General features: G+C 38.6%; 1 protein-coding gene across 2 annotated transcripts in view; it reads right to left on the reverse strand.

Annotated features, from left to right (window-relative positions):
- NBAS (NBAS subunit of NRZ tethering complex) overlaps positions 1-25,071 on the reverse strand; it is a 339,942-nt gene that overhangs the window by 296,073 nt on the left and 18,798 nt on the right. For both annotated transcript variants that reach the window (XM_082852122.1, XM_082852121.1), the window contains exons 7-9: positions 19,590-19,723; positions 17,550-17,683; positions 15,752-15,850 (exon numbers count right to left, since the gene is read on the reverse strand). In XM_082852122.1, the coding sequence (XP_082708248.1) occupies positions 15,752-15,850; positions 17,550-17,683; positions 19,590-19,723 (367 nt within the window). The remainder of the gene's footprint in view (positions 1-15,751; positions 15,851-17,549; positions 17,684-19,589; positions 19,724-25,071) is intronic.

The raw sequence follows: 25,071 nt of genomic DNA on the forward strand, positions 1-25,071 counted from the left end.
GTTCCTGAAGGACACAGAGTTATGCATAAAGAGACATACCATGTTCTTTGACAAACTCTCAATACCTTAAAGATGCCAATTCTTCTTAATCTATAAATTGAAAGAAATTTCAAATAAAATCCCAACAGAATTTCTTGTGGAACTGAACAAACTGATGTAATGGAACTAGACAATACAAAATTCACATGGGAGAGTAGAGTTCTGAAAAGAGCCAGCTCCATTCACACTGATAACCTTCCCCTTGGTGGCCTGTGCTTTGTGCATCCTGACCTGTCAGAAACTTTCCTACCCTAGTGTCACTGAGATGTTCTCCTTCAAATCTGACCATATTAAAATCTAAAATTCCTCTCCATAAAGTGCAAAGATAAGGCACACACCAGGAAAAGTTATTTATAAAACATAAAACTAACAGAGTATATGTTTTATCAGACAGAATCCATAAAGATCTCCCACAACCAGCCCAAAAGAAAAACGGACAAAGAATAAGCAAGTCACAAGAAGAGAAATACAAAAGCCAGTAATGCAGATCAAAGCAACAAAGATTTATGCCAAAGATTTATACACAGGAACTCTCATAAAACTATTGGTAAGACTGTAGTAATCATTTTGGAGAATGATATGACAATATCTAAAAAATGCACCCCTTCCCAAAAAATACCCCAAATTGAGTTCTAAGACAACTCTAGAGAAATTCTTGCACAGGTATATTTATTTCTTGGTAAAAGAATACCTCATGTAGCACTATTTATAATGCAGAAAAATTAGAAATATTTTAAATGTTTAAAAGGGATAAATAAATTCATTAAACTGTTCAGGGAAACATACAGTGTAAAAAAGAACAAATGTAAAAATATATATTGGAAGGTCACACACTAAAACCATGAGAGCATGCTGCCTCTAGAAAGGGAAAGTGAGACAGAGGAATGGAAGTAGGAAATTTTGTCTGTACTATTGTCTCTCTTTTATTTATATATCTGGGTATAACTATACACATACATACACAGACACCTTAAGTAAAAAATATAATCTCAATATTTGTTTTTTGGATTTTTTTGGTTGGTTTGTTTGTTTTTTCGGTACGAGGGCCTCTCACTGTTGTGGCCTCTCCCGTTGCGGAGCACAGGCTCCGGACGCGCAGGCTCAGCGGCCATGGCTCGCGGGCCCAGCCGCTCTGCGGCATGTGGGATCTTCCCGGACCGGGGCACGAACCCGTGTCCCCCGCATCGGCAGGCGGACTCGCAACCACTGCACCACCAGGGAAGCCCTCAATATTTGTTAATGCTGGGTAGTAGGTACTTAGGTGTTCATTAAATCATTCCCTGTACTATTCTCTCTGTTTCTAACTTAAAAAGAGGAAAAGCAAGATACAGTATCCCAAATTATGTACATAAATTTCTTCCAGTTAATGAAGTCCAAGAGAAAAAAATTCAGTAAATTGGCTGTAACGCTTAGCATCAACCCACAAGTCTAGTCAAATACTGAAAATGAAATTAGCATATCATTTGCTTTGTGACATTTTGAAGCTGTTTATATGTTAATAGTTACATCTTAAGCATTCTGTGATATACTACTGAAAGGATCACTAGATTTTTGCAAAAATTAAAACCGCAGACAATACTGCAGAAAATAACTGATACCATTAGTGTTATTTTCTGTTGCGGTAAGCTTCTCCACCCAGAAATATTTACATGCAGTGGTAAGCAAAACCTCCTTAAAGATACAGTATTTGGCTCTTATGTACTCACTTCAGGAATCACATTTTGAAGCAAGTGATTATTTTTAAATTATTCTATAAAGACATAAAGCAATATGGAGTTTCTATAGTACATATTAAATTCGGAAGACTATAAAGCCCTCGATGTGTAGGAGTTTAAACTACTCGTTAACAAAAACAAGAGAGTAGGAGAAAACTTTCCCAGTAATCTTCAACCTCAAAATTTTGTGGACAATAGGAAAATCATGGGTCTAGGAATCAGGTGTATTAGGTTCAAATACCTTTGCAACAGAGTAACTGTAATATTAGTTTCCTTCATCCCATCAAAATTTATAAATGCAAACCATGTGCTAAGCAATCAGGAGTGTGCAAGACAAATAAAGAGCTTTTGCTTAAAAACCACTCCTAATTCTCAGAATCAATTTGTAGAGTCGTGTTTAGCTCTCCCAGTGCGTTAGTACCAACCATGGGGGGAGGCTCGGGGGCACCCTCCTTGCTCAGGTGGCGGTGGACACGTATTCACACACGAGAACGACAGCGAGCATTGTCCACTCCAGGGAGGACAAGCCAACCCAGACCGCTGCTGCAGGGACCCTTGAGCTCGGCACAAAAATAGCCTTAAGGACCAATTAAGTGTGTGGAGGAAGAAGTCAAGGAAGCCTTCACGGAGTAACACCAGAGAAAGGGTTCTCCTTTCAACAACTTCCCAAACAGATAAAGGGATCAGGTGAAGAGCCTGCTCCGCCAAGAGAACACGACGTAGAAGAACACGGAGATGGGTCTGTAAATGGTGTGCTGGGAGGACGGTGAGAAACGCAGTGAGCGCCCCCAGCCTGTGAAAGGCGGGCAGGGGTAGCAGGGCAGAAAGTTCGAAGGGTCCTTAACAATACAGAATGGTTTATCCTGCTCGCTTCCCGAGCACATTATCACCTGCTACCTTCAGAACGGTAACAGTTACTTAAATGATGCCTCCATCACTAAACGTTAAGCCATTCGGACACAGAGACCGTGTCTGTATCCTTCAAAGCATTTACCACAGCTGTTTCATTCAGGAAACATCCATCTGTGCACTATGTGCCCAGAAGCGCAGGGGCACGAAGATAAATCCGACCCAGAGCCCCCGTCGTCCTTGGCTTAACCCCTCCAGGCTCCAGTTCTCCCAGCTGAGAAATGAAGGGGCCGAGCCAAACGACGGGTGAAACTCTTTTCCAGCTCTGACACTCTAAGAGTCTAAACTTCAAAGCAGGAATGCAGGTATCAGACAAGAAAAATAAACTGTAAGCGATGGAGCCAAAAAACACAAGGAGTGAATTACATGAGCGGGAGTAAAGGCAGAGGCCAGGGCAGAGTAAGAGGCAGTGAGAAGAGGCTGGTCAGGCCCATCCGAGGAAAGAAAGGGAGGGACGGAACGTGTGCCCCGCGCATCACACCAGACGTGATCTGGATGCCCTGGGAGAGCGAAAGGGGACCCTACCAATTGATTACAAGAAGAGTTATAACTAGTTTATTAAGAAGGGTCTTCAGTCTAGTAATTGTTGAAAAACATCTGCCATCTAGTGGCTTAAAACTCCTTAAAGCCAAGGAAATGAATCTGAAACAATAGAGCAAGAAACTCTTGTATGTTCCCTGTCCAATGACCAATGGGCTTGTGGCATACAACCAGCAAGGAAGGGGGAAAAGGAAGGAAGGAAGGAAGGAAGGAAGGAAGGGAGGAAGGAAGGGAGGAAGGAAGAAGGAAAAGAAAGAAAGAAAGAAAGAAAGAAAGAAAGAAAGAAAGAAAGAAAGAAAGAAAGAAAGAAAGAAAGAAAGAAAGAAAAAGAAAGAAAGAAAGAAGAAAAAATTACATGCCCCCGAATTAAAAGTACTTAAGACCATGCCTGGCAAAGTAAGGGCTCAAAAACTGTTACCTACTACCTTCACAGCTAGAAGCCGTTCTTCTCTTGGGATCATAAAAATGTTCCCAATTTTAATTCATTCTAACTTGATCTTAAATATTCTTTGCTACAAAAATCTTACTGGTTCAATATTAAAAATTCTGTTCATCTTGGATTTCTTGAATGTCTCTGCCCGTTTCCATCCCTCAATCCACAGCTGATGACAATGATCATCATCTGAAAACGTAATTCCCTCCCCATCACTACGATGGATTTAGGCAACTTCACTGCAAAAGCACAATATAATATGTTTAGCATCCCTCTGTCTGATCCATTCCATGTCTACTTTGAATCCTGATTTCAGAACAGTCCAGGTTCTGAAACCAAATTCTCACCTTCTATTTCAATACCAATAGTTTAACTTTTGACGTCTTTCTCAAACTTGTTCTCTCAGGAAAATAAGTCTTGTCTTTGAACCCTACCTCCCCCCACTGAATCCTGCTAACTGTAGCCTGCCAGCTGTCCCCGAAAATGAATTTCCATAATGCCTGCTACCAAACTCCCTGCCACAATTTTGCTCTGGTAAATGCTACCTAGTAGTCTATACTAGATGTGCTTGGTACTTGAGCAGCTTGCTAAAACCACCATCTACTGTCTGTGCCCAATGCAATGCAGCAAAATGTGGTCGAAAAAGAAGGACGACTTGAGGTTACAGAGCTAATAAGTAGCACAGATTTCCTGTCTCCTAATCCAGTACACATTCTATCATATCACAAATATATATTTTAAAATTTCTAATTGTTTATAAAACAAAATTAATAGCATATATGTGGAATCTGAAAAAATTGGTATAGACGATCTTATTTACAAAGCAGAAATAGAGACACAGACATAGAGAACAAATGTATGGATACCAAGGGGGAAGGCGGGGGTGGGATGAATTGGGAGATTGAGATTGACATATATACACTATTGATACTATGTATAAAACATAACTAATGAGAACCTACTATATAGCACAGAGAACTCTACTCAATGCTCTGTGGTGACCTAAATGGGAAGGAAATCCAAAAAAGAGGGGATATTTGTACACCTATAGCTGATTCACTTTGCTGTACAGTAGAAACTAACACATTGTAAAGCAACTATACTCCAATAAAAATTTTAAAAAAAACAAAATTAAGCATCATTCCGTAATTCCTATAAAATAACCTAAGATAACTCAATAGTCTTCTTTCAGCTCTCTACTCCAAAGAGAGATCCACAACAGCTAGCATCACTCCAAGTATGAGAAGAAATTCAATCTGGCCCAAGTTACTTCTTAAAATTGCATTTCCATAAATTTTGCAGAGGGATTATGGAGTAGTCCTTAAAATCGGGGGGGGGGGGGGGAACATATAACCCAAGTACAAAATATCTTGCTTAAGATTAATGAAATTCACTGACATATAAAGTTATCAGGTTAAACTACAACCAAAGCAGAGAGCGGGAGGGAGGGAGGGAGGTTGGTTGATTTACCAGCTGAAGAGATTAAAAACTTTATGAAGGTCTACAAAGGCCCATTTAAATGTAACTGTAACATAATGAGAACTAGCCCCTCCTATCAAAGAATCTCCAAAGAGAGGACTGACTGATGGGTTAAAGCTGATTGCCAAGTAATTTAATTTTTTTCCGTGGTAGGCAAAAAAAAGTCAAACTAATGAAGAAGACTGTCTTCTTAAAAGACAGCCAGGTGCAGGCTGCTAAGGACCAAGATATTTCTGAGTCACACGTGTCTACCTATCTGTAACATATCCTGGATAGAAGCAGATCACAGGATATGGCCAAGACTCTCCACTTCCCTGCCTCCCCAGAAACAAATGCCTGTGGGAAAAAAAGAAAAGAAAAATCAGTCTGTGAAGCTCAGCGAGTCCCTTAATTCACACCTAAGGACTTTCACATCCGCCAAGACAATGCAGCTTTCTGTGCAGACAACAGCACCTCTTCATTTCTCTTCAAAAACACAACCTGAACTCAGGGAAAGAAGAATACAGTGGAGGAATGAGAATTCTAAAGGCAACATGAAAAGCTCCTTAATATAAGTTAATATACTCGATTACTGACATTCATACTTCCCAGCTACAAGGCTGCGCGCTAATCTCTCAAACGTCAACAGCCCCTACATTATCAAAGGCTGAACACACTCTCTCACTGCAGTGTAAGATAATTAACAAGGATCTGGACTGCAGTACTCATTCCTTTTCTAGAAGCAAAATCCTTCATGAAATTATTAATCTTATCTAGCTAGGGCTTACGAGAAACTTCCTAATGTAATTTATACCCAACTGCTCCTCCAGCTGTCAAAAGAGTGTATCATTTATACATCACTGCCCTGATTCTCACAGAATATATAGGACCTTAGGAACCAGAGAGAAAGATGGGCAATTTTATGGCAATGTAACGGCTATAAAGGCCCACTGATTAGCTTCCAAAAGCATCTCCCAGGTCTAGATGGATCTTACACCTTATAAGAGGAGAACAATATTTACCTATGCCCTTGGGTAAACCTTTAAGGAGGGCACTCTCAACACTATCTCCTCCACAAGATATAATTTAAACATTTGTGGGACCGATGGACATTTCCCTAGACAGGGGTGATGTATGAAGAAGAGATCGTGGCCCCCTATGCGTACTCTACTGCACCCCGTCCCATTCTATGCCCAAGACTGTTTTCCTTCCATTTTGTGCCAGTGAAGTCATCATCACGCCTCCTGAGAGCTCATTCACACGAAAAACATTTTTGATCCCCCCACTAAGTACTAGTTACTTATTTGGAATACCTCCTTTATCCCATGAGTGTAAAGGACTCATATTTAAAATGCTGAGGGACTTCCCTGGTGGTGCAGTGGTTAAGAATCTACCTGCCAATGCAGGGGACACGGGTTCGGGCCCTGGTCCGGGAAGATCCCACATGCCGTGCAGCAACTAAGCCCGGGCGCCACAACTACTGAGCCTGCGTTCTAGAGCCCACAAGCCATGACCAGAGCCCACGTGCCACAACTACTGAAGCCTGCACTCCACAACAAGAAGCCACTGCAATGAGAAGCCCGCGCACCGCAACAAAGAGTAGTCCCCGCTCGCCGCAACTAGAAAACAGCCCACGTGCAGCAACGAAGACCCAACACAGCCAAAAATAAATAAAATAAATAAATTAAGAAAAAAATAAAGTGCTGAGTGTTGGTTAGGGGAAATCAGAAACCCCCATGAGATGACCAAATCAGGATGCGTAAAGCATAGCCCTTTAGCACTTCAACATGCCATTACTTAAAGGTATTCCTCAGTCTCGCTTAAAATTAACAGCTTTCTAAAGACATCTCTTGCATCTTCTGAGCCTTCCCAAGCATAGTAGCAATCCCTATCAGTGCATGCTTAGGAGAATGCAATTACCCAGCTACTCTTTAGCCAGTTCACTCCTACCTAACTGCAATCTACTAATAGGCAAGCTGACACTTAGTTTATTATTCCTTGTAAATGTCTCAAGTTCTTTCTGCGGAATCTGTATCTGGCTTAACACAGTTGACTAAAAGGATAAAAATCAATCACTCAAATGCTTAGAATTCATCCTTTGTACAACTATGACATACATTATTAATCAATCATGATTCTTCCCCACAGACTGTATGAAACACGGGTATCTTTCTTAAATCTTAGTATCCTTCACATAAAGATAAAAGTGTTCAGTTGGTGGAAATGTAAATTGGTGCAACCACTATGGAAAACAATATGGAAGTTCCACAAAAATCTAAAAGTAGAGTTGCCATATGATCCAGCAATCCCACTCCTGGGCATATACCCAGGCAAAACTGTAATTCGAAAAGATACATGCACCCCTATGTTCACAGCAGCACTATTTACAATAGCCAAGATATGGAAACAACCTAAACGTCCATCGACAGATGAATGGATAAAGGTGTGTATACACAAACAACGGAATATTGCTCAGCCATCAAAAAGGATGAAATACTGCCATGTGCAGCAACATGGATGGACCTAGATATCATATTAAGTGAAGTAAGTCAGAAAGAGAAAGACAAATACCATATGGTGTCACTTATATGTGGAATCTAAAATATGATACAAATCAACATATCTATGAAACAAAAACAGACTCACAGATATAGAGAACAGACTTATGGTTGCCAACGGGCAGGGGAAGTAAGGGAGGGAAGGAATATAAGTTTGGGATTAGCAGAGGCAAACTATTATGTATGGGATGGATAAACAACAAGGTCCTACTGTATATCATAGGGAACTATATTCAATATCCTGTGAGAAACCATAATGGAAAAGAATATAAAAAGAATATATATGTATGCATATGTATAACTCAATCACTCCTGTACAGAAGAAATTAACACATTGCAAATCAACTATACTTCAATAAAATTTTTTTTAAAAAGCAATGTACACCAAAAGGAGTATATTTAACTGTATATAAATTTAAAGTAATTTTTTAATTAAAAAAAAGATAAAAGTGTTCAAATGAAAGCCTGTTTAAAGGATCTTTTTTTTTCTTTCTTATGCATTCCTTTATTTTTTACAGTTTTACTGAGGTGTGACTTACATTCCACGAAACTCACAGGCATGAGAGATTTTTAGGGACAATGGAAATATTCTAAAACTGACTGGAGTAGTGTTTGCACAAGTCTATACATTTACTAAAAATCATTGAATTATACACTTAAAATTAGTATCGAAGAGTCATCAAGGATTCTGAGAATGGGTGGTTTCTCAAAACGGCCCAAGAAAGGAGACATGTTTTCTAGCTTTTGTCTTTGTTGAGATGTAATTCAGGATCTAGAAAAAGTTACCTTCAAACACTATCTTTGTGGAGTTATCAAGGAACTATTGGAGATTCAAAGTTGAATAAGGCAGATATGGCTTGTAGAAATTTACAATAAAATTAGGATCAAAACCTCAAAAAAAAAACCTATTGAAAGCAGGATACAGTAGTCCCACTTATCCACAGTTTCGCCTCCTGCAATATCAGTTACCCACAGTCAACTGCAGTCCAAAAATATTAAATGGAAAATTCCAGAAACGGTTCATAAGTTTTCAACTGCACGCCATTCTGAGTAGTGTAATGAAATCCTGCACCTTCCTGTGCCATCCTGCTCCACGCAGCCCAGGAGGTGAGTCCTCCCTTTGGCCGGTGTACCCCACACTTTAGGCACTTAACAGCCATCCACGTTATCAGATACAGACTGCCGAGGTACTGTAGTTCTTGTGTTCACGAAAGCCTTATTTTACTTCAAAACGGCCCCACAGCACAAGAACAGTGATGCTGGCAACTCAAATGTTCTCTTACTGTGCCTAATATATAAATAAAACTCTATCACAGGTTCACAGCATCAAGCAAAACAGTGAATTTCATAAAACCTTGAGTTTGTATATTACCAATTTATCCTAACTCCACTCTGGCTGATATATTTCACATTTACAAAATCCTTGTGGATGGTAAATATCACACCATCACATTACCAGAGTAACCAAAAATAAATAAAAATGTGATGAATATTTCAGCTTCTTTCCTTAAAAGACCAGATAATGGAAAATATAAACAACCTAGCAATATTTTGTCATACACAAGAGGGCATTTACACATATTCCTTGCTTTATAACAATTTTCATTCAGAAACTTTAATGCAGTCGTCCATCTCCAAGTTGACTGCTATCAAAAATTGTACATGATTGCAGAACCAAGAAGAAGCCCTCCTCCTGTGGCTTCATAATGTACTTACCTTTCCAAAATTTTTGAGACCATTCCCCCAGAAATACCTTTTTTTTTTTTTTTTTTTTTTTTTTGCGGTACGCGAGCCTCTCACTGCTGTGGCCTCTCCCGTTGCGGAGCACAGGCTCCGGACGCGCAGGCTCAGCGGCCATGGCTCACGGGCCCAGCCGCTCCACGGGATGTGGGATCTTCCTGGACCGGGGCACGAACCCGTGTCCGCTGCATCGGCAGGTGGACTCTCAACCACTGCACCACCAGGGAAGCCCAAGAAATACCTTTATGTACTTACATCCTAGGCCAAAAACTGAAAGGCTTAAGAAGGAATAAGGTAATCTGACTTATGACAAGTTATTATCATGTAATAACTATTGAATGTATGATCATTTCAAACTTATGACTTATGACAAGTTATTATCATGTAATAACTATTGAATGTATGATCATTTCAAACCTACGGTTTGACTTATAACTGACTTATGACAAGTTATTATCATGTAATAACTATTGAATGTATGATCATTTCAAACCTACGGTCCCAAGTGAACCCCACTTACGCTCCTGAAATAGTGCTAGGAAAAAAGAAGTCTAATACTGACCTTTGTAAAAAACCAAGACAACAGAATAGTCATCATGAAATAATCTAAACAAAGCAAAAAAAACAGCCAAAGATTAAGACATAAAATGCACCTCTTTTAAAAAAGACAAGAAAAATAAAACAGAAAAATGTGGGGCAGAAGAATACAAAATATAAGAGAAGAAAAAGGGAAGAGAAAAATCAAAAGAAAGAAACATAATAATTTTTCTTCTCCACTCAAGAAATTAGTCACTCATCCAAGGAGCCCACGGATGGAGAGGTACCAAATGACAAACAGAGCTCTTATACTAGATGTTATTGCTTAAATGTACATTGCATGTATTTTTTGCCTTCAATTGTCTGAAAGTTTAATTGGAAATATAAGACCTATTAATTAAAATTTAAAAATTAATAAAGTATGATATATACGTATACATAGTAATTCTATGTATGAAAATGAATAGGTCCTAGTTGCCTATGGCCTGAACTAGTATATAATCACCTATGAGTCACCCAGCCACTAGTATCTCCAAACTAAATCAACATTCCTCAAAGCACAGCTGATATGTTTCCTCATCTCAAAAATCCGAGTTCCTTAAAGAACAGAAAAGCCAATTAACACTCCCAATTACCTGCCTTTCACACACCCATTCTTCCACCACAACTATCACCTCTACTCCACTCCTACACACACCCTACAGTGTCAGCCAAGCCGCACCACTTGAAATTTTCCAAATATAAACTGTGGCTTCCTGCCTCTTGTCACTGTTCACAATGTCACTTTGTCTGGAACACCCATCATGTCCAGATCATATCCATTCTGCAAAGTAAGTCCTAATGCCACCTGCCATACTCCCCTGATCCTTCAAGGAAATAATATCTCCTTTATCTGGATCCCCACATCACTATATGTGCACTCTTTTAAGGCCCTTACTTCTTTCCGGTTTGCAATCCTGTTATATATGTGTGTGTATGTGTACATATATACACACACACATATTTAAACAGAGAAAGAAATATATATATTTGACATTACATATATATATATATATTTTTTTTTAGGTATACAGTTGACCCCTGAACAGCACAGTAACAGGTTAGGGGCACCAATCCCCACCCCCAGCAGTCAAAAATCTGTGTATAACTTTATAGTCAGGCCTCCCTATCCACGCATGCATGTAATACTCAACCAACCGGAGATCATGTATTCTTATAGCATGTATTTAGTGGAAAAAAATCCATGTATAAGTGGACCTGCGCAGCTCAAACTCATGTCATTCAAGGGTCAACCGCATATGCATATACATATATGTGTATATTATTTCTCATTCAAGAATATGAGACCTTGAAGTCAGGATTGTTCTCCATCTTTATATCTTCCACAAACCTAACATTGTGTTGCACACAGCAAGCCACAATAAATAAGACAGTAATGGAAAGGCCAAATAACAATAGAACAGACTTTCTACCTCATCAATCTTTACTAATACAGGCAGACAATTCCCCTAACAGAACACATATACTTTTTAAGGGACAATAGATTAATTTTTTTAATGTATATAAGTGCTGAGAAAGATATTAATAACTGCATTAAAACAATAAAAATAAGTTGAACTAAACCAAGAAAAGGACTTAAAAGAGCAAACCTCGCTTGGGGTTTATATAATAAAACATGGTATCAAAGAAGATGTAAACATAAAGAAATAGGTCACCCTCAACAAAAATCAAACAATTGGAGTGTCATGGGTGCGATATATGGTGACACTGTGAGTATGCACTGTCTAGCCTTGGCAAAATTCACAACAGAGAACTAAGCATGTCAAAGCAAAACACATTCCATCCCCTTTCTAGCAGCAGAATTTAGTGACGACACATTAGTGAAGCCATGCAAGGAAAATACAAGATCTGAAACATAAAAACGAACATTAAAAGGCCATACTTTATATAAGAAGTTGACAAGAGTAAAAAACAACACAGGGACTTCCCTGGTGGCGCAGTGGTTAAGAATCCACCTGCCATTGCAGGGGACACGGGTTCCAGCCCTGTTCCGGGAAGATCCCACATGCCGAGGGGCAACTAAGCCCAGGCGCCACAACTACTGAGCCTGCGCTCTAGAGCCCGCGAGCCGCAACTACTGAGCCTGTGTGCCAGAACTACTGAAGCCCGCGTGCCTAGAGCCCGTGCTCCACAACAAGAGAAGCCACCGCAATGAGAAGCCCGCGCACCGCAATGAAGAGTAGCCGCCGCTCGCCAAAACTAGAGAAAGCCCGCGCGCAGCAATGAAAACTTAACGTGGCCAAAAATAAATTAATTAATTTAAAAAAAAAAAACACAATTTTCGGGCTTCCCAGGTGGCGCAGTGGTTGAGAGCCCGCCTGCCGATGCAGGGCACACGAGTTCGTGCCCCGGTCCGGGAGGATCCCACATGCCGCGAAGCGGCTGGGCCTGTGAGCCATGGCCGCTAAGCCTGCGCGTCCGGAGCCTGTGCTCCGCAACGGGAGAGGCCACAACAGTGAGAGGCCCGCGTACCGCACAAAAAAAAAAAACAAACACAATTTTCTTTTTCTTATAATGTTTATTTTATCATCAAAAGAAATATTTGATTTACGAAAACAATTATTTGCTGCTTATACAATTACATTCAATTTTATAAAATGTGAAGAACTCTACTCTGAATGTGATCACTCAGCTTCATCTAAAGTAAAACAAAGTTGTACTAGCATTTCAGATTTACTGTATTTAGAAAATTCTTTCTTAATTTTTAAATTTTTTAATTGGCTAGACTTTTGAAACTGATCTTCAAATTTCTTAAGGATATACCAACAGACTCTTCAAGACAGGATCTACACAAATCAAAAGGTAAAAGTAAATAGTATTATATTTATTCAATCCTATCATTTCCTGAATATCCATTATGTATTTAATCCTCAAAACAACTAGTGGCTCACTGAATACTCATTTCAGTTCCTTTTTCTCCCTTCCTAAGAAAGATTCTTAAAATAACTACACAGAACTTCTAGAAATGAGAAATATAAAAAATGAAAGTAAAAATACAATGAAACTAAAAATACAATGACTAGTTTTAAAAAGAGATAAGGCACAGAATAGTAAATAGAAGATATATCAGAAAAAATTAACCAGAATACATGATTTTTTTCTAAACAAGATCATATGTATCAATTCATTATATTTATAATAGATATCAATAGTGCTTCAAACTACTTTCTTCCTTAAGTAAATAGCTATACAGAAAAAATTAAAATAATCTTTTACTTCTCTTTTTCAACAACAACAAAGGGGAAAAAAAGAGAATGAGAAAATTAAAGGTGAGTCCAGGATACTCAACATCTAGATAATAGACATTCTGGAGAGAAGAGAGGAAATAGAGGGGAAGAAATAATCAAAGAAATAATTCAGTGAATTTTCCCAAAGGTGAGTATCCAAATTGAATGGCCAATACCATGGATATTTGGAAAAAAAAAACAAAAAAACCTACTCCAAGACATAACACAGTCAAATTTCAGAACACTGGGGGAAAATATAAAGTAAAATCTCAGCTTTCAGACAGAAGGGGGACCAAAAAAATAGACCAAAAAAAAATGGATTTTACACTAGAGTAACATTAGAATTCTCAAGAGCATCTTTAGACATACAAGCCCTCAAAAAATATACTTCCCATGAATTCTTTCTTAGGAGGTTACAGAAGGTTGTGATTCACCAAAATAGCCAAAGGAATCACCTAAAATAAGCTAAGCACTATTTACGACAGCCAGGACATGGGAGCACCTAAATGTCCATCGACAGAGGAATGTTTACAAAAGATATGGTACAAATATACAATGGAATATTACCCAGCCATAAAAAAGAATGAAATAATGTCATTTGCAGCAACATGGATGGACCTAGAGATTGTCATACTGTGAAGTAAGTCAGACAGAGAAAAACAAACATCATATGATATCATTTATATGTGGAACCTAAAAAAATGGTACAAATGAAAATATTTACAAAACAGAAATAGAGTTGCAGATATAAAAAACAAACATGGTTACCAGGGAGAAAGGGGGCGGGGAGGGATAAATTAGTAGATTGGGATTGACATATACACACTACAATAAAATAGATAACTAATAAGGGCCTACTGTATAGCACAGGGAACTCTACTCAATACTCTGTAATGACCTATATGGGAAAAGAACCTAAAAAATAGTGGATATATGTATATGCATAACTGATTCATTTTGCTGTACAGTAGACTCTAACATGACATTTTAAATCAACTATACGCCAATAAAAATTTTTAAAAAATAAAATGAGCTAAAAGTGGTTACCTTTGGAAAGCAAGAAATTGGGTGGAGGAGTCAGTTTTTCAAACTATTTAATACTTGGAACTACGTGCAGATATAATTCATAAAAGGTAAATTATAAGGAAAAAAAAAGTCACATGTTGGGAGAAGATACTCATCATGCACATAATCAACCCAGAATTAATGTCCAGATTATAGAAGAATGTCAAGATCACACACCCAATAAAAAAATAAGAAATGATATAAAAAAGCATTCTACAGATAAGAAATATGAATGGCCAATCACATGAAAAGTTTCTCAATCTCATCAGTTATCAGGGAAACTCAAATTAAAACTACAATGAGATACTCTTTTACACCTACTAGATCAGCAAATATTGAGAGGTAATTCTCTCAATATTTCAAAGTTTTTCATTATTATTATATTTGTTAATGGTGATCTGTGATCAGTGATCTCTGATGTTACTGTTGTAATTGTTTTTTGTTTTGTATTTTTTCATTAAGCTATTTACATTTTTTTTAGACAGAATACTACTGCACACTTAACAGACTACAGTATAGTGTAAACATACTTTTATAGGCACTAGGAAATCAAAAAATTCGTGTGGCTTGCTGTATTGCAATACCCCCTTTATTGCAGGGGTCTGGAACTGAATCCACAGTTGTGCCTGTAGTGGTAGGAATCAACTATGCAGCAATCAGTGCAGCCCTAACTTGCAAAGAAGGAAAGGAGAAGGGAAGAACATCTATTGAGGCCCTGCGATGCAAGGGCATTTCACATGCACTATTTTTTAACTCTCTCAACAATGCTATGTGTTATGTATTAGCCTCATTTTACAGATAAGAAAAATAAGATTTAGAGAACTAAGAGAGAAGATATTCCTCAATGGATATTCCCAGTGCCCGATCGGACTCAAAAGAAGCTCAGTCTGCCAAACAGATGAGCATGAATGTTCAGAAGATGATTGCAACAGGGACTTCCTTGGTGGCGCAGTGGTTAACAATCCGCCTGCGAATGCAGGGCACATGGGTTCGATCCCTGCTCTGGGAAGATCCCATATGCCCCGGAGCAACAGAGCCCGTGCACCACAACTACTGAGCCTATGCTCTAGAGCCTGCGAGCCACAACTACTGAGCCCATGTTCCGCAACTACTGAGCCCTCGTGCTGCAACTACTGAAGCCCGTGTGCCTAGAGCCCGTGTTCCACAACAAGAGAAGCCACCACAATGAGAAGCCTGCGCACCACAACGAAGAGTAGCCCCCGCTCACCGCAACTAGAGAAAGCCTGCATGCAGCAACAAAGACCCAACGCAGCCAAAAATAATAAATTAAAAAAAAAAAAGAAGATGACTGCAACAATATTATGGACGTTAGGATAACTATACACAAGGGGAGGAAATAAAGAAACCAAAATAAAAATCAGAACGGACAACTTCTTCTCTCTGAAACTGTGCCAAGACTTCTACATCCACCTAATACTCCACCAAATACGAGAGCAAACAGTTGCTTACCTGTGCCCAGGATGGTAAATAGCTGTGTTGATTCCATGAGGATAATGACTACTGAAGCTGAAACAGTGACTCTCTTGATAGCTCTGATTTGTTCCAACACTACATTCAAGAAGGTAAATAAGAAATAAATACCATTAAACCACAGTGAGATACCACTATATACCCATTAAAATGTTTAAAATTAAAAAGATAGACACCACCAAATACTGCTGAGGATATAAAACTACCAGAGCTCTGATAAATTATTAGTAGGAATATGAATGATATGACCACTTTGAAAAAGCTCTGGCAATTTCTTATAAAACCAAACTATCCACCCTATGACTCAGCAATTCCACTCAAAGATACTGACCCAACAGAAATGAAAGCATATATCCATAAAGACTTGTACAGGGACTTCCCTGGTGGTCCAGCAGTTAAGACTCTGTGCTCCCAATGCAGGGGGCCCGGGGTTCGATCCCTGGTCAGGGAACTAGATCCTGCATGCCTCAAAGAAGATCCCACATGTGGCAATGAAGAGCCCACGTGTTGCAACTAAGACCCGGCATAGCCAAATAAATAAATAAATATTAAAAAAATAAAAATAAAAAAGACTTGTACGAGATTAGTCATAGCAGCCTTATTCACGAAACCAGAAACTTAGAGGTCCATCAATAGAAGAATGGATAAACAAATCATGAGTGTTATGGACTGAAGGTTTGTGACCCCCGTAGATTAAATGTCTGTATACCCCAAAACTCATATAAGACCCTAATGCCAATGTGATGGTACTTGGAGGAGGAGTCTTTGGGATCTATTAGGTAGGGCAAAAGAAAGGAACCCTCATGAATGGGATTAGTGTTCTTATAAGAAGAGGCTGGAGAGCTAACTAGCTCTCTTTCCACCATGTGTGGATTCAAGGAGAAGTCGGCAGTCTGCAACCCAGAAGAGGGCTCTCACCAGAACCCGACCATGCTGGCACCCTGATCTCAGACTTCCAGCTTCCAGAACTGTCACAAATAAATTTCTGTTGTTGATAAGCCACCCAGTTTATGGTATTGTTACAGCAACCCAAACTAAGACAAATGAGATACTCATACAATGAAATACTAATCAGCCATAAAAAGAATAAATTACAGATACATGTAAAAATAAGGATGAATCTCAAGATAAGCTGAATGAAAGAAGACTTAGACAAAAGAGTACATACTCTCTGAGGCCGTTAATGTAAATCACTAGAACAGGCAAAACTAATCTATGATGGAAAAAAATTATAAACAGCAGTTGCTCTGAGGGTGGGTGTGGACAAAGATTTACTGGGAAGAGGCATGAGGGAACTTAATAGCATGATGGTAATGTTCTGTATCTTGACAGGGGTTTGACTTGCACAAGCATATGCATTCGTCATAACTCACGGGCTGGTACACTTAAGATCTGTGCATTTCACTGTATGCAAATTTTATTTCAAATGAAAGAAAACTATAAGCAAATATTGAACTTGAATTAATGAACTTTAATTAATGATATGCATGCTAAAGTATATATGTACTGACTCTGAAATATATTAAAAAATAGAACTGAATAATGGCCAGATAGAAAGATGGGTCAAAATATGACACAGCAAGTATAGTAAAATGCTAAACAGAATTTAAGTGGAGGTATATGAGAGTTCACTATAAAAGTCTTTCAACCTTCCTTTTATATTTGTAATTTTTCATAATAAAATGCTAAAAGGAAAACAAAGCACCAAAATCTGACACTAAAGCAGAGAAATAAACATTATTTCAAACAGGGCATCCCAAATAAAGTGCATTTTTACCTTACAAGGTAACTTCTAAGTTCTCCTCGGTAATTGATGACCAAGAGTTCTGCAGACCACTGTGCACTTGCTTTATACTCTAAAAATATCAACCCAGCAATGGCATAGCTCAGATCACCTGCTAAACTAGATGCCTGTGAAAGAGGAGGAAATTAAGTTACTAAAAAGATACTAGATAGAAGTTAACATATGTATAATTGAAGGATATTCAAGACACTAGCCCTGCCAGGTATCCTTTAAGTAAGATAGCCCAGAATTGATCGTATGTGAAGAATCATGTAAGCCTAAGTGCCTAGAACTAGACACCCAACTCTAGACCAGCCCTCCCCCAACCACAGGCTGGAACCACAGCAGCCTCTTTGGGTGAGATGTTCACCTAGTAGGTGAATTTCTGTTCAGACTATACTTCCATTGCAAAAAAAGAAGAAAAAGAAAAAAAAACTAATGCTATCATTCTGCCTCAAAGAATTCTACCATATAGAATTCAGACATAAGCTCTCAAATGTTAATTTCCACTGCCAGTAGTAACCAATGCTAAAAAAAAAAAGAAAGAAAGAAAAATGCCTCCATTTGCTCCAAATGTTACTTCCATTTGCCTAATCAGCAATTTAAAGGGAAGGCACTTAAAACACTCACTCAATGCCAGCCTTTTTCTATCAACTAAATATCAAGCTGTATTTGCTGAGGATCTGGAGGGCATGTGCACCTTAGCACACACAGTGAAGCACATAATGAAGTTTCCTACCCTGAATGGCTCCTCATTGTCTAGAACCGCTCAATAAAACAGGGCAGCCACATGTAGCTGCTGAACACTTGATACATGGCTAGTCCAAATTGAGATATGCTATAAATATAAAAATACACGCCAAATTTCAAGGACTTAGTACCAAAGAAAGAACGTGAAATATTTCATCAATCATTTTTACACTGTCATTTCAACATGTAATCATTTTAGATATGTTGTAATAAATAAAATATATCAAATAAATTTCACCTGCTTAACTTAATGTTACTAAAAAATTTTAAATTACACACGTGATCACATATATAGCTCACATTACATTTCTATTAGACAATGCTAGTCTAGAAAATAGTAACTCAACCTACTTAGTTTGGTTCCCCAGAACTTCTATACCAGGAGCCCAATGTACTCTTTCAAGTTTTTCCACACATTTCTGAACAAAAATCATTCTCTATATCCTTGGTTCTCACTCCTAGCTTCTCATTAGAATCAGCTGAAAGACTTGAAACATTAAAGTCCAGGGCTCACTCAGATCAATTAAGTCAGACTCTCAGTGGGGTGAGCCTGGACAACCCAGCAATTTGTTTAGTTTTTCTTTTTCTTTTCTTTATAAAGCTTTGCAGGTGATTCTAAGATGCAGCCAGAGTTAGAACCACTGTTCTACCTGCCCCTTTATTTTGTTCACTTGAGGAAGGAGGATACAAAGTAAAGAGCCCCGAATTCCTAAAAGAGACACTAATTAACTGGATTACCACGGGAAAAGTCATTTTACTTCCTCACAATTTATGCTCTCTAAACTGTAAAATGAGGGTAATAAGTACCCAATCTACTCAAAGGGTGTTGTGAATATTAAACAGGAATGTATATCAAAGTCATTAATAAAGTACAAAGCACTACACAAATATAAGTTATTACCACCATTAATTCTTTTCTCCACTCTCCATTTCAGTTTCTATCCCTTTAGAGTAACAAATTCTAACTCCTCCCAGGCTGGTTCTGTTGCAAAGGCCCACTGACTTCTTTCCTACGCTGGAACTTTACAACAGCTTTCTGCACCTCTAAGTATTTACTTACTACCATCTTACAATAATGGTAGATTATGTCTGGTTAGTGCATTACAAAATGCAAAGAATAAATTCTTAACGTACAGATCTCTAACTAGATCTAAGCATCTTAAGTTCACAGCTTATTATTCTGATTTACATTTATAGTTCCTCTCATCACATTCATTCATTCAAGTACCTATACATGAAAGGTAGTCAAAAAAAATATGTTTTCAGTTTAAGGTATGTACATACCGGGATTATAACAAAGAGTTCACTTCCCATGAGATCAAACACTCTCACAGTTCCCGTGCTTTCGGCATAGGCCAGCAGGGTGCAATCGTAACTCCATGCCACACATCTCCACTGGGGTTTTGGGTCTTTTGGAACTAGAATGAAAAGAAAAGAAGTGCTTTTAACATTATTAAGATAGTTAATACCTATAGTTCCTGCAGCTAAAGAGAGTATTCAAGTATGACATCATTTCCTAAGGGTCTCTAAAACTCCTGTTCAGTAGAAAAGAACAGCTCCCAGAAAGCCACTTCAAGTAAGAGTGGAAAATGTAAACCGTGACAAGCCTTGTCCCACTTACTTAAGAAGCAAAGTCTACTGACACCAGTGGTGTGCTGAATGCTGAGGAAGCCCTCATCTGGTAAAGGCTCAGGAACGATATACCTCAAAATACTTATAAAATTACGAGAGATCAAAAGCATAAAGATTAAGCAGAAAACTATTCCAATTCAGTGAGTTAAGTTCCTCCAAAAGCAAAAAACAAAACTCAAAATGTCAACTGAGATCTTTTAGATATGTATTTCAAATATAGATGGTAAAGAAAAACAAAGTGGGAGTATACTGACACAGAATTAGAAAGAGAAAAGAATACATATGTATATTAGGCAACTGAATCAGGAACTGTTCTCAATCAATTACAAAATTATAAGATTTTGAGAATCAACACCTTAATAATCCAACACCGGTATTTTCTTCTGTTCTGAATTTTTCAGTACAACAAAAGAAAGGCTACCAGCTGCAAAAGAGAAAGGGGCTGTGAAACTCTAAACTGTTTTAGGCTTGTCTGAGGTTTCTGATGTTTCCTTTGCTCCTGTTTCCCCTTATTAGAATCCCAGAACTGAAGAGCCAGGTAGGACCAGTGCCTTCCCTTTACCAGCAAAAATTCCAAATGATTAGGAGCCTCAAGGTGACACCAGGAGTCACGATCAGAACAAACCCAGAACGTAAGCATGCTGCCTTCCCATGCAGTGTGCACTTCATTACAACACACGGCCCCTCAGTCAGAGCCTGGATTTAGCCTGAGGATTACTGACTCAGAAATGTTTCTGAAATTTATTGCCTTCTCTCTATTCCTCTGCTAATGTCGCAATTCAGGCTTTCATCATCTCTGGCCTAGACTCTCATGACAGCCTCCTAACAGGTCTTCCCACTTTCAGGCTCTTCCCCTCTAATCCTTCCTCAATAGTACCCGAAGTTATCTTTGTAAAAGAGAAAGATGAAGAAATCACATCTTTCCCCTGCTTTAAAATCCCTGGTTTATCCATTTCCAAAAAAATCAAGTCCAAACTCCTCCACATGCATAAAAGGCCCTTCACCAATGGTCCCATCAGAGCTTTCCAATTCACCTCCCCGCCCTTCCTCCATCATACACCTAATGACCCACCAATAACACACCACCTGGCAAATAAACCATGCATACTCCAGTCTGTGTCTTTCATGCACATTGTTGCTTCTCCCTAGAAAGTTCATCTCCAGTGCTACTCCGAGGGTACTTGCTTGTTAAACCATCTGTGGTAACAAACTGTCACCTCTTCCTTCTTTGACACTCTTCAGAACTGCCTGCCCTCTTCTATGTGCCCCCAAATATACTGTACAGAAGTCTCTCATAGTACTTATCACATCAGACGATGGTGTTTACATGATTATTTCCCCCACAAGTCTCTGAGACAATGTCTTACTCAACACTGCCATCCCAGGACCTGGAACAGAAAGTGATTAACGTTTCACTAATGAGCAAAGCCCCAGCCTCTCAGAAAAATCTACAGTAACGGGGTAAAGTAATGCTAAGGGTTTACCGTTCCTCAGGGGCTAACAATTAAACGTGAATTATAGAACTGAAGTCTTCTCTCCACCTAACAGAGGTACGGTAGAATTTAAAGCCCCCTCATCTCTGCAATATATGTAAAATACGTTCTGTATACGGGAAAAGTATACCAGATGTCAACGAGTTTCTTCATTTTGACTATTTCTCAAAGGTAAAAAGCATGCCAAAAAAAGCCAAGAGAGGCCCCTGAACACAGGAGGGTCTAGGGAATTTTATTAAAGCCTAACGAAATACTGCATACACTTTGGAAAAGCAATTTTTTAAAGGTGGGAATAAAATGAAGAAAACGATCAGTTCTCTGTCCTCAGCTTTAAAAAACAATGAAACTTGGAAGTAAACTTAAGCACAAAATGATAAGCAACAGAATACTTCAAGACCCGCAAATACACAGATGCTACACAAACACCAGCAAAAGGACAATTTAATGCCCTGAAAAATATTCACGTTCTAAAGAAACACAGCAACATGTTTCCACTGTCTCTGTTTTACCTGCGATAACATCTTTCCTCTTCATTTTGACAGGAGGATAAACAGATTTATGTACTACCTTCCGTATCTGTCTGAAGTAAGTTCCACCTGAAGGGACTTTGTTTTTACTATTACTTCCAGTTATAACCAGCAGCTCCAGAAAACTCGGCATGTGTTTTGACCCAGATAAAGGTATGTTTTCATTACAAGAGAAGATTTCCCATAACAATGTGAAAGTAAAGACATTATCATCAGATTTTTCCAGCACCCTGTGTGGTTTTGGAGAGGAACGAACAGCACAGATTTGTACAAAGCCAGTGTCAACGGAGTTTTCTGAAAGGTATTGAAACGGGCTGATGATAAAGTTAACCAGCAGTGTGACAGCTGCCACGTTGCTGGTGAAACCGTTTACAGCCGCGCTCACCCTGCACTGGCTGCGGCCCCTTCAACCTGCCCCACTGCCGAGCTTGCTTGCCCCTCAGAGCCCCTGTCAGTGCTGTCTGCTCTGCCTGGAACACTCTTCCCCGAACCGGTCCCTGGCTCCCTTCCATCTTTCACGTCTCAATTTAAATCTTGCTTGCTTAGGCAGTGTGCTCCGACCACCCTGTCTAAGCAGCCTCGAGGCTCCGTTGTTCTTCTCCATTCCAATGATTTCATGTCTTTCACAGCTCTTATCCCATATCAGTATATATTTGTCTACTTTTTATTGTCTGCCTTATGCATTAAACTATAAATTCCAAAATGTCAGGTGCTGTGTCCGTATTGTTCATAACTTCATCACCAGCATTTCGTGCTCGGCTGGGACACAACAGCACGCAAGGGCTAAAGGAGCACACTTCAATCCAGTGCTCACGTACCCAAACTAGAACTGGGAAAGGGAAAAAATTACAAAGAAGGAACACCGGGTTTTATTCTCAGTGCTGCCATAAAACAGCTGGGTGTGACCATGGGACGATCACCAAGGGTTCAATGAACACTCTCTCCCAACTTTGACTTTTACATCAAGAACCAGTGAGTAAGAGTAAACTAGTGGCGCTAAAAGCCATGCAGGGGCTTCCCTGGTGGCGCAGTGGTTGGGAGTCCGCCTGCCGATGCAGGCGACACAGGTTCGTGCCCCGGTCCGGGAAGATCCCACATGCCACGGAGCAGCTGGGCCCCTGAGCCATGGCCGCTGAGCCTGCGTGTCCGTAGCCTGTGCTCCGCAATGGCAGAGGCCACAACAGTGAGAGGCCCGCGTACCGCAAAAAAAAAAAAAAAGCCATGCAGAGGAGCTAAATATTTAAATGTTTGAAATTAAAGTGTTAGTAGAAGATATGAGAAAATTTTTACAATCCTAGAATAAGAAAGGTGAAAGCATACAAAACTTGGAAGCTATAAAGGAAAAAAAAGTGACAAATGCGGTTACCAAAAAAAAAAAAAATGCTCCATGGAAAAAAAAAGACACTATAACACATTTAAAAGACAAATGGATTGGGAAAAATATCTGCAACATATATGACAAAGGGTAACATTCATACTATATAGAAATAATAAGGAAATAGTCAAGTAAGAAAATAGTCAATAAGGAAAAGTCAGATAATCCAAGAGGAATATAGTCAAAAGGATATGATCTAACAATTCACCAAAAACAAAAAAAACAACTTAACATATGCCCTACCATATAACTAAACATATGCAAATTGGAAATGAGATGCTTTTTTCCCTCTGCCTAACCTGATGAATATTTTAGAAATAGGTAACATATGGTGCTGACAATGGAGAAAAGAAATAGCTTTATAATCATACCTTTTACATGGTTGTATAATAAGTATAACTTTCAGGAAGGAAATATGGCAGTAGCTACATTTTGTACGCTACACCCATGGACAAACAGATGTCTTTTCCAGTGCTGTTAGAGGGGGAAAGGGACAAAGAGGGGAAGAGAAAGAATAAAACAAGCCACTGTACACAATCTAAATTTCTACTAAGAGGGGAACAGATAAATAAAACGTGGTTCACATTCTCACAATGGAATGCTGTGGCTTCATTTAAAAGACTGGATTACACCTGTGCACACTGACTGGGAAAGACATCATCAATACAGTAAGTGCGGGAGCAAGCTGAAGAACAAAATACATAAGATGATCTTGTTTTTTTACCTAAAAAAAGTCAATCCATCTATGTACAGGTTCATATAAGCAAAGAAGGCTTTATATTAAACCATTAATATAAGTTTCTATGAAGAATGCAAATTGAGAAGATAAAACGATCCTTTTGTTACTTCTGCACTGTTTGAATTTGTTCAAAGTATGTACTGCTTTTGTAATTAAAAGAAAAAAAAAAACCCAGAGTAACTACTTTCAGACTAGGCTGCCCACCACAGCTTAAAAAAAGAGACTAAGTTAGGAAATTTTATTTGAATTTTAAATAATGTCCATAAATTTTGCAAATGTGATGAAATCTATGAATCCACTGATCTTAGAGGCTCAATCAACCTAAAGCGGGAAAACTAGAAAAAAAATCAAGTCCCATGAGAACCAAATTTGTGAAATCAATGAAAAAGAGAAAATCTTAGAAGCAGCTAGGAAAAAAAAGACACACTGCCAACAGAAACAATAACAGCAATGACTGCTGCTTTCTCATCAAAACAATGCAATGATATCTTTAAACAGCTGAAAGAAAAAAAAGGTCAACCTGGAATTCTATATCCAGAGAAAATAGTTTACAAAAATGAAAGCAAAAATCAAAGATGGTTTCAGACCAACAATAAGAGAATTTATCAACAGACCTGCATTACAAGAAATATTAAATAATTTCTTCAAGTTGAAGGAAAACACTATCAAATGGAAACATTTACAGAAAGAAAAAGTTGAAAAGTAACTGAAATGGAAAATAGAAGGAAAAATAAAAGATTTACCCTTGTTTTTTAATTCCTTAAAAAGTTACTGGACAAAAATAATATAAATATATATTGTGGCAGTTTAGCATTTATAAAAAGTTCGACAACGGTACAAAGGAGTAGGAGGGATGTACACTGTGTAACAAAATAATTTTTAAATGCACATTGTAAACCCCAGAACAAATGCTAAAAGGAAACAGAGAAGAGATAGGACAAATAAAAAAATAAGAAGGTAAAACCTAACCAGTCCAATAATTGCATTAACTGTAAATGTT

This window comes from Leucopleurus acutus (assembly GCF_964270905.1).
Source record: "Leucopleurus acutus genome assembly, chromosome: 12".
Lineage (NCBI taxonomy): Eukaryota > Metazoa > Chordata > Mammalia > Artiodactyla > Delphinidae > Leucopleurus > Leucopleurus acutus.